Consider the following 10,819-nt stretch of genomic DNA (forward strand, 5'->3'; position numbering starts at 1 on the left):
CAATACACATTGTTTATCTTATATTTAACTAGATCAAGTCTCCTCCTTTGGGCCAGACCAAAGGCAGTAAGGCATGGTGGTTCAGAGTAAGGTTGGTCTACTGCCTGCTTTCAAATACCAGCTCTACCACTTAAGTTTTATATCATCTTTCTTCATCTCAATCTTCTCCCACGTAAAATGGGATAAGATTAATTTTAACTCCTAAGAGTATAAATATACATTTTTAAGAATGATGCCTGGTACAGAGCATTACATAAATATTATCTCATTTATATTAATAAAACTAAGGTGAGCCCATGATAGGCAAGCATTCATGAGTTTTTAACAAACTCATCCCTTCAAATGGAAACGAAATTTGACAGATGTGGTGAAAATTGGGATCCACTGCATAGGCCCCAAACTACCTCCGTGGGCCCCTTTTGTCCCCCTCGGCCTCTCTTTTCACAGGAGTAGAACTGTGCGGGTGGAGTGTGCAGTACCTGCTCCCGGCATGTCCTGCTGTGGGGCTCAGGCCTGCCCACCCACCTGCTCTCCCACTCTCCCCATAGCTCTTTGGATCTTTGGATCCCCATAGCTCTTTGATTTTTGAATCAACATCTCTCCAAGAAATCTTCCCGCTCCCCTCTCTCTAATCACAATAATACCTATACGCTTTCTTCAACATCAGAAAGACTAATTGTGACAACTGTAGCATCAGGCTTCTTGAACTACTTCAAACTACTTTGCTCCTTTCTCTGAACTCAGTGGTATAGTTTAGAAGATGACTCGGAAATTCCTAATTGGCTGCCTAGTTCTCAGAAAACTGTCAAGTTCTAGCAAAAGGGAATGGGGAGAGTGGGGGTGAAGAAAGCCAAGTTGAGGCACACACCTTCCAATATCCACAGTCCTTGCCACTTCCTGCTCAGTACAATTTTGCATATTTACTTTGCCTAGCTGATCCTTCCAGCCATGCAAAGTGTGCAACCCCTGGTGTCTGTTTCATCTGTTTTGTTATTTTAATCTCTCCACAAGAGTATGAACTCCTTGAGAAAGGCTATGGGTCTCATTTCTTTTGTAACTCACAATGTCGAAGCACACAATAAATGTTCAATCCATACTTGGTGATTAAGTAATATCAAAATTGACCTCTATAAAAAGTCTGGTTACTTGATCATACTTCCTATTTAACCTTACTTAGGCAACAAACACACTCTAACACCTTACTTGTTTGTTAAAGATTCCTATGCTATGTTCCCTAATTGCTATTTTAGCTTTACATTAATAAACCCAATAAATGTACAAAAATCATTTTATTTCCTGATCAAATCCCAATTATGGACACTAAGAGGAAGAATGTGAAGAGAAATCTAGAATCTGTTAAAAGCCAATAAACAGGCCTATTCTATAACCCTCTGTCTGCATTTCCGTTAAAAGCCTGGAATTTACATTTCATTGATCTCTTCTATTAGACTGTGAGCCCCTAGTCCTCGGTCTCCTCGGCCTAACACAATGCCTGCTAAACCTCAAAAAATGTGCTAAGCAAGTAACCACTGCAATAAACAGCACCATGCTAGGCACAAGTGGCCAGCGAGGGGATAGGGGGAGACCACTAAAATGCTCAGAAACAGAACATAAACAGGGCACAGTTATGTAAATCAGTGCAAGTTAATTAGGATTAAATGACAAACTAAATAGCACAGAACTGTTCCCTAATATAGTATAGTATTATTTAAATGCTTGTTTATTTGGTTGTCTGTCTCATAAGACATTTTTTTCCCCTGTTTTGAAATCATCTTTTAAAGAGTATATATTAAGGGCACAGAGTCTTTGAGTGAAAGAAAAACAAACCCAATTAAAGTAAGGTTGAAAATTACCTCATGAGGGGACACTGGTCTAGTTACATTGAAGCTTTCTTCAACATCAGGAAGCCCAACATAGATATTAAGATATCTGAAAAGCAAATTGTTTCATTACCAATTATACTTCTTCAAAGTACATATAAACAAATGACATCTTCCTCCCAAATACAAGGATTATTCTTTGACAGACGTTTATCTTGCTCAGAATGACAAACAAATATGAAATTATAATTGGAGATCTTCTTGAAGTGATAATAGATGTAGCTTTACAAAGGAGGGAAAATACTGTCAGAGGAGCTTTTTAAAAACAGTAGAAATCTCTTTACAAAAATATTGGAAACATAGTTCCCTAAAAACGATACTTAATGAAAAAAGTAAAATGCAAAAGAGTATCTATAGTATGCTATTATTCATGTAAGAAAGAAAAGGATATGAGGGGAAAAAATACATATGCTCATTTGTGCAAAAGAAGCATAGGAAGAAGAAAGCAGAAATGAATAAAATTGGTTACCTCCAGGGAGTGCCTGGGAGAGGGTGGAAAGAATTGGGTGGGGAGTGATAATTTCCTGAATATACTTTTTTCTACAGGTCTAACTCTTACACCATAAAAATGTTTCACATACCCCAAAAATAGCATAATTAAAATCACCCAGAAGTAGGAGCTGGGGGGAAGGATCGAAAACGGAATTCAAACCTTCCTGCATTACAAATGAATAACATAACTGCACTTTTGAAAGGTGGGAAGAAAACTAATCTAAATAACTTTGGAAAACAGTTATTTTGACTGTAAAGATAAAGACAAAAAAGTAGTATACAAATATTATACTCCAATTAGTAAATTTTATTCTCAAAGGAGTATGAGTTAACAATTCTGAATCTATTTTATATATATACCCCAGAATTGAAAAAAATAAGTAAATATAGAGTGAATAATGAGAGCCGGATTTCTCACTGTCTGGCATAGAAGTTATAAGAAAAGAGAGGTTAGAATGTGTCCTATAGAGTTGGATGAGAATTGCAAGTATCAGTACCCATGGTTTTTAATATATATAAAAATGGATAGGATACAGCAACACAGATGTGTGTGTGTGTGCATGCGTTACTATACATCCATATGTTTCTTAGCTCTGTCTACTGAGGCTTTAGTATCCATATCTTGGTTTCTAAATACTATCCTCCACTAAAAGGGACTAGGGCTCCTTGGAGAAATGGCTGATCCCAGGCTGGGACAGGGAAAACTGTAGATGAACGTCTCATCGTTCTCGGAAATTAACACGGTCATGTTGAAAGGACACAGCAATCAACCTGAAGAATCTCCCCGCAGCCAAAGCTGAGACAATTTGAGCAATAAATGATAGTACTGGATTATTATCCATAGAATAAACATCTAAAATTATAGATAAATAAATAAGGGGAGGAGAAAGCTCTTCCCTACAGTAAATTCCAGTATTAATGTAGGAGGGATGATGGAAATAGAGACCTTTAGGGAATACCACAGCATTAGTTGTTATAGGTAAGAACCACCCACCCATGTATGCTAAAATTAGTGGCTAAGATATGATGAGAAAGCAAAGATATTTACATAGCCTCAAAGATCTCCCCATTAGATACTTACTAATTACAAAAGGAAAAATAATAACTTCACAGTGGAGAAATCTGGACATACCATCTTAATCAAGTAACAAAGTTAAAATCACTAATAATAAAACATATCAATATCTGTATCCTGATGTGATGCAGTGAGAATGGCACAAAATACCACTTCTGTGGTATTCTTGCCAAAATGCATAACTCAATCTAATCATGAATAAACATCACACAAACACAGATCGAAGTACCTTCTACAAAACAACTGACCAGAGAAACCGTCAAAGGTGTCAAGGTCATGAAAGACCAAGAAAGCTTGAGAACTGTCACCGACTGGAGCATACTGGGGAGACATGATAAACACACTGTGGGGTCCTGAATTGAATCCTGGACCAGAAAAAGGACATCGGTGGGAAAGCTTGGAATAAGACCTGTGGATAATATTGTATCAATGTGAATTTCCTGGTGTTGCTAACTGTGCTATGGTTATGTGAGATGTTAATATTAGAGACGTTGTTGAAGGATGATATGGGCACTCTTTGTACTACTTTTGTAATTGTTTTGCTAAGTCTAAAATTGTTTTTAAAAATGTAAGCCCCTAATAGTTTCAGTACCATCTCAATGATAACTCTACTTGTTATAATTAGTTTACCAATGAAAAATTGAGCACATGATAATTAACTTATTAAACAGATAAAAAGAATTATTTTTAAAAGAGTTCTACATTTAAAAGAGTTCTACAACTACATTCACTTTAAAAAATGTTAGACATAATCAAAAGAGCAAATTAAGAGTAGCTGATTCCTTACTTTAAGTACCACATGGGGTCAGCATCACTTGTAACTTTTTCATTGGCTTTCATGATCTTCTTTATCTGCAGTGGAAAGAGCAACATTAGGAAAGACTCTAGCTAATTAGGAAAGACTCCAGTTAACTCTTAGCTATGTCTATTTCTAAGTTTTGATGCTTACCTCTACATTAATGAAATAGTTAAATGAATCTATGTGCTGTTTCACAAGGCCTTTCACCTAAACAGAAAAAGCAAAACAGTAAGTCACCAACAAAATAGCAGATTACATAGCAGACATTAATCATAGGTGGTCATCAAATTTTTCTCAGAACCGAAGTGAGAAAAAAAAATCCACGAATTTTGTGTAGTAAAACTTTATATCGATGTGTCCTCATTACACTTCTCCATCTTATTAGAACACCGTCACATTTTACTCCTTGAGAAGCAACCTGACTTTTGGAATGTAAGATATGAGTATTTGAATATACCGAATGACTTCCCATAAGCTAATGAATAAGGCAGGATTTTCTCTGCATACTTTGAATTTTTTTAAAAATCCAGCAATGGAGCATCATCTCTTCAACCCTCAAACAATGCCGATTTTCTTTTTTGTCTTCCTCTTATCTGAGCAGTTTTATGATTTTCACATATCCAATCTCTGTTCTTTTGTGTCACTTATAGAAGAATGAGGGGGAAAAATAAGGATCTCTATTAAGAAAATAATTCCATTTGAAATTGAAAGCAGGTTGACACTCGGAGAACCTAAGATCAGATACCAGCTAGCAGTGACTTCCTTTTCATCTCAAAAGTCAGTAATGAGAATAGACAATGCTGTGTGCTGCTACGGAAAACAGTGAAATAATAAACACAGAGACTCCAAAATCGTAAGATTTAAAAGGACTGTACGTGTTCATTTTCTTTACATTAATTTTCAAACACAGTCCAATGCTTCTTAAGAACCTTCCTAACAGATGGATAATCACAGAACCTTTGCTCTACTTCTGCTTCCTTGTTGGGGATCTCCCTGGCTTACACAGCAACCATCCCATTTTGAAGCAGTCCTGGTTGTCGGGGGTAAAAAACCTTAAAATGATCTGAGGTCTGCCTTCATCCAGTTTCCACCCTTGGACTTAACGGTCTCTTCTGGAGAAAAATGCCTGTTCCAGGACAGTCCACTGAGTTACACATCTCTCCTTCACGTCCTCACTTTCAGGCTGAACAGGCCCTTCGACTTGATCTCACAGGCATGCCTTCCAGACCCCCCAGCAGCCGATGGCCTGCCCCTGGACATGCTCCAGTTTGTCCATGTTCCCCCTTAACAAGGGCACCCTAAACTCACTGACAGCCCAGCCAGTGCACAGAGGGCTACTACTGCCCTCATTCCAGATTTTACACCACTTCTATTAAAGAAACAAGGCCACATTACAGGCTCATCAACTAAAACTCCAAAGGTAATTTGCATCTTCACCCAAAAATGCTGCTGAGTCCAGCACAGCCCATTTGGTCCTTGTGCAAAACTCAGTACAAGGGTTTACATTTGTTCTTTATCATTGTTCTTTCCCCAAACTCACATTCTGAGTCTGGATTCTGTCGGTCAACAGCCTGGGCAGCCTCACGAGCTTTGTGTTCCTGTCTTTGGTTACGCATTAAAATCTTTAACTTTTGTTCTTAGACAAATATATTTCAAGGTGGTCTGAGTAAAGGAGAATCCCAACTTTAAATGAACGAATGAAATCGCCACAGTCTTCTGCCTCTATTGAGTTCTCAATCTCTTTTTGTACTGTGTACCCTCAACTGTCTGATCTTTTTTGAATCATAAATACCACCCCTTCTCTTCTGCATACGTATAGTTCCTTTAAAATTTTTATAATAAAAAAAAAGACTTTCCTTGACTTTCGTACCATTTTATTTCATTCTTGGTCACTCCTCTAGTTAAAAATTCTTCAATAGCTTCCTATTGCTGTTAGGAAAAAACCCCAACATTTTTAAAATGGCTTTCAAATCTGGTCAGAAATCTGGCCCTGCCAGCGTCCCCAGGGTCATCTCCCAGTACCCAGCCCTCTGCCTACAATGCAGACAAAACTCTAAGTCAGACAAAACTCTACTCCCTTTTCAAGTCTCCATTCCTTCACTTAGCATAATGCTTTCAGGATTTATCCATGTTGTAGTATGTACCAGCACTTGATTATTTTTATTGCCAAATAGTATTCCATGGTATGGATATACCACATTTTATTTATCCATCCATCAGTTAATGTTCATTTGGGTTGTTTCCACTTTGGGGCTATTATAAATAATGCTACTATGAACATTTGTGTACAAGTTTTTACGTGGACATATATTTTCATTTCTCTTGAGTAAATACCTACGAGTAGAATTGCTGGGTCATATGGTAACTCTATGTTTATCCATTTGAGGAACTGCCAGGCTGTTTCCAAAGCAGCTGCAACATCTTATATTCCCACCAGTATAGCATGAGGGTTCCAATTTCTCTACCTTATCAATACCTGTTGTCTTTTTTCTTGACTATAGCATCCTAGTGGGTGCCAAGCTGTGTCTCACTGTGTTACCCCTGCTTCTTTGCATAAGCTTTTTAAAACTGAATTGAAGCCCTATACCAACCTTGTATTCAGCAGTTCCTCTGACTGTCTCCACTCATCCGTTCCAGCCAAACAGGCCACTGTTTCCTACAGATCCCGTGAAGATGCCTCTGCCCCTTTGGGCAGCGTTATCAAGCCATGGATGCTCTCTGCATCCTACCTTTCAGCTGAGTTAAATCCTTGCCTCTTAAGATGCAGTTTATGTCTCACCTCACTTGGGAGGCCCTCTCTGACCACCTATGGCACCACTCTTTTGCCAACAGCACTTTGTATACTATGTATACTACTTTCTATCTCTAAAATTAGACGACCACTCCCCCCACTAGCACCTTATAGGCAGGGATACGCCTTATGATTTCTTGTATTTCCAAAACCTAACAAAATACACAGTTGTACATAGTCAAACAGTGTTGGTGATAAAAATACAATCTTTTTGAAAAAAGGCTTATTTCTTGACTTTTCATTGGAAAAATAACTAATTATTGTTAAATGTTCATTACCTTTAAAAATGCTGGAAGCAGCCTCCATTTTTCCTGTGAATCAAAACAAGCAGTGTCAGAATTCGGCTACCAACCACAGTATTTTTATGTTATTTTAATGTGCCAAAAATTACTCACTTTATCACAGTAAGCAAAAGAAACTAAATAAAACTAAAACAATTTCTACCTGGTAACCACTTTTATGGAAATCATATAGATGAGTTGTGTACATGCGTACATGCATACAGATATATGTATACACACACACACACACACACACGGGGGGTGTCAAAAACATGTATACACATGAGTTGTATTCATCTTTTGTTATCGGTATATATTGAGTATTACAATTATTTTTAATGGAACGTTTCACGAATTTGCACGTCATCCTTGTATGGGGCCATGCCAATCCTCTCTGCATCGTTCCAACTTCAGTACATGTGCTGCCGAAGCAAGCACTGAGTATTACAATTTGAATAGTTTTTTCCTTTCTTAAAATGTGTATACATTTTTTGGCACCCCCCTCTACATAGACCACAGATTTCTTAAATGGGATACCCTTTCATCTCCTCGTGATGACTCAAGATTCCAAGCACTTTTCATCTTTATTTTATTCTCATGACCCTTCCTGAGTAAGTGGGTTTGTCAGTTTGAGAAAAGGAAAGTAATTTTTAGAGAGTCTGGTCTCTCTAGTGCACGGTGAGAGCTCACGTCAGGGCAGCAGAAGGATGGCAAACATGGTGTTTACGCCCACACTAGACAGGTGCAAACTGCCACACTGCTTGTGTTCTTAGGACTGCTATTTACACTTTCCTGAGGTTTTAAGTAGCCTACCATAATAAGACTCTTTTAATGAATGGCATCTAATCTGCTAATGGGAAATCTGACAAATGAGTAGAGCTGAGTCTAAAGTAAGAATACACAGTGTCTGAATAACAGCTTAAGAATCACATAAGACTGTGCAGCAACTATAAAATTTTTGACTTTTACTAGACTGACTTGAGTAGCGTTGGAAGGTTCTGAGTGAAAGAGTGACATGATGATTTAAAATTGAGTTTAAATTTTAAGGTTGAGCTACTGCGTTGAGAATAGACAAGGTTAGAAGCAGAGAGATCACTTAGGAGCTTATTGCAATACTCCAGGCTGGTAACAGTACAGGTAGTGAGAAATTGTTAACTAGGAGACACAATGTGAAGTTCAAGCCAACAGGACTTGATAATAGATTAGATAGAGACTCTGAGAGAAAGCGGAGTCAAGATCGACACGTTAGAGATACCATTTATAAATATGAGAAAGCGGGGTGCTGTCAGACCAGCAGGTTTAGGTGTGAGGGGCTACCAGGAGTTTGGCTGGGGGCATGCTAAGTTTGAGATATCCATTCGACATTCAGGTGGGGATGTCAAATAGACAACAAGTATGAGTCTTGAATTTGTGAAGAGAGTAGCTTGGAGATATAAACTCGGGAGAAGTCAGCAAATGGATGGTAATTATAGCCAAGTAATGAATAAGACCACTTTATGAGTACAGATGGAGAAGAGTTCCATGAAGGGAGATCAAAAGCTCTCCCACATTTAGAGGTGAGGAGCAGAAGGCAGATCTAGCCAAGGAGACTAGGAAGGAATGGCCAGGGAAGGAGGCAGACAACCTACAAAAGGTAAAAACATTTTTCAAGAAACAATGGAGGTGGAAGGCAGGGAGCATGTGGGAAATCTCTGTAATTTCCTCTCAATTTTGCTGGGAACCTAAAAAGCTCTAAAAAAAATTAAGTCTTAATTAAAAAAGGAAGGAGTCCGGCAAAACTAATCTATGATGATAGAAATCAAAAGGGGGGGGTGAGGATGGAAGAAAAGGGAACTTTGTGGGGTGATGGAAAAGTTCTATTATCTTGTATTGGGTGGTGGTGATTTGAAATACGTAACTGTCAACATTGATGGAACGGACCACTTAGTACTCCTGCATTTTAATGCATGTAAATCTACAAAGAGGAATGAAAAAAAGATCAAAAGGAATAGAAATATCTGGGGGGAGGCAGATGGAGGGGAGGGGGAGAAGCTGGACAAGTTATTAGTGGCCAGACTGAGGAAAGCCTTATACACACAGTAAACACTTTAGATTTTGCCCCAAGAGCAATGGGCAGTTTGAAGAAGTTTAACCAAGGGAGTAACATGGTCCGATGTGTGTGTTTAAACTGATGGCTCTGGCCACAGAGCACAGATTAGAATGAGACAGGTTAGGAGCCTAGGAAGTAAGAGACGACAGTGATGCAGACTTGAAGAACAGGGGGAATGAAGTTTCAGATTTGAGTGCAGTTAGTAGGCAGGACCCTTAAGATGGGATGGTGGATGGTGTACAGAGGGCCAGGAAGACGAACTGTCATTCCTGAATCAGAAGGCCGGAAATGTGGTTTTAGTCCCTTCACAGCTGTGCGAATTCAAGCAAGAAACAGAAATCCTTTAGGCTTCTTCCTTCAGCGCTGGAGAAGCGGTCCAGTCAGCAGTTAAGGATGAAAACTCTGGAGTCAGCCACTTACCTGCGTTCTGACACTGGGTTACTTAACCTCTCTGGGCCTCAAAAATTTTCATGGGTAAAATGTGGAGAAAATAGTATTTATTTCAGAGAATTAAATAATGCAATGCATGTCAGGCTGACACAGAGCCTGGCACATAATAGGTGCTCAGTAAATGCTGGCTTTTAACTCTTCCAGAGTTAAAATCCAGTATTGCCTAACAAAACCTTTCATAATCAGGACCCTTACCTATCCTTCTGCTTTCACTCTCTTCTTCACTCTAGTACTACCTAATTTTACTTCCTCAAAAACATCAGATGGTCTTGCCCAGCGGGTTTCAAGCGCCCTGTTCCCTCTACCCGAAATCTCTCCCCTGGCTCTTTCCAAGCCTCATTTCTTGTTCCCCCTTTCCATGCCGATGAAGATTCTGAGGCCCAGAGAGGTTATAATATGTGCCTTTCTAGAAAATAAAATTATATCAATCGCTGGACTTCCTCAGGCAGCTCACTGTAGGGCAGTTAACCTTGACTTCTGATAATCTGTTGAAAGCTATGGAGCGAGGTCCCGGAAAACACGTAGGGAAGATGTTGAGTAAATATTCAGGACGTTTAAAATACTCATGCAGTCCAAACTTGAATCCCAGGTTACAAGGAAGGACGACTAGCCTGGGATTGAGACGATTTGGTTTTACCACTACAGCCAGCTGTGGGATCTCATGAAAGTGGCTTAAACTCCAGCCTCAGTGCCCTCTATGGGCCCGCGAAGATGCAATATGTCCCCCAAGGTGGAAGTGAGGACCAATTCTCCCCTGACAAACATGAACACTGGAAAGGGTCCAACCCGAGAGCCGTCCGCGGGGCTGCTCGGCCCGCATGGCAGCTGACAGATCGTTAAAGATCCGGCCTTTCACGTGCACGCGGCGGCGAGAGCAAGGAGCTGCGTGGCGGGGGCCTGAGCATGCGCAGAAGCCGCGGCCCGCCCCGCTCCTGGGCGAACGCTCTCGCGGCACCGCCTCC

The 10,819-nt window shown here is 39.6% G+C and overlaps 1 protein-coding gene and 1 non-coding gene across 2 annotated transcripts in view; both read right to left on the minus strand.

Annotated features, from left to right (window-relative positions):
* Positions 1-10,819, minus strand: part of POLR3B (RNA polymerase III subunit B) — a 111,457-nt gene that overhangs the window by 100,337 nt on the left and 301 nt on the right. Inside the window, exons 2-5 of the mRNA XM_033118242.1 lie at positions 7,316-7,348; positions 4,397-4,453; positions 4,235-4,299; positions 1,854-1,929 (exon numbers count right to left, since the gene is read on the minus strand). Of these exons, the coding sequence (XP_032974133.1) occupies positions 1,854-1,929; positions 4,235-4,299; positions 4,397-4,453; positions 7,316-7,348 (231 nt within the window). The remainder of the gene's footprint in view (positions 1-1,853; positions 1,930-4,234; positions 4,300-4,396; positions 4,454-7,315; positions 7,349-10,819) is intronic.
* Positions 7,651-7,756, minus strand: LOC117029551 (U6 spliceosomal RNA). The gene has a single exon (XR_004424285.1). It is a non-coding gene; the product is annotated as a U6 spliceosomal RNA (small nuclear RNA).

Source organism: Rhinolophus ferrumequinum, chromosome 10 (genome assembly GCF_004115265.2).
Source record: "Rhinolophus ferrumequinum isolate MPI-CBG mRhiFer1 chromosome 10, mRhiFer1_v1.p, whole genome shotgun sequence".
Taxonomy (NCBI): Eukaryota; Metazoa; Chordata; class Mammalia; order Chiroptera; family Rhinolophidae; genus Rhinolophus; species Rhinolophus ferrumequinum.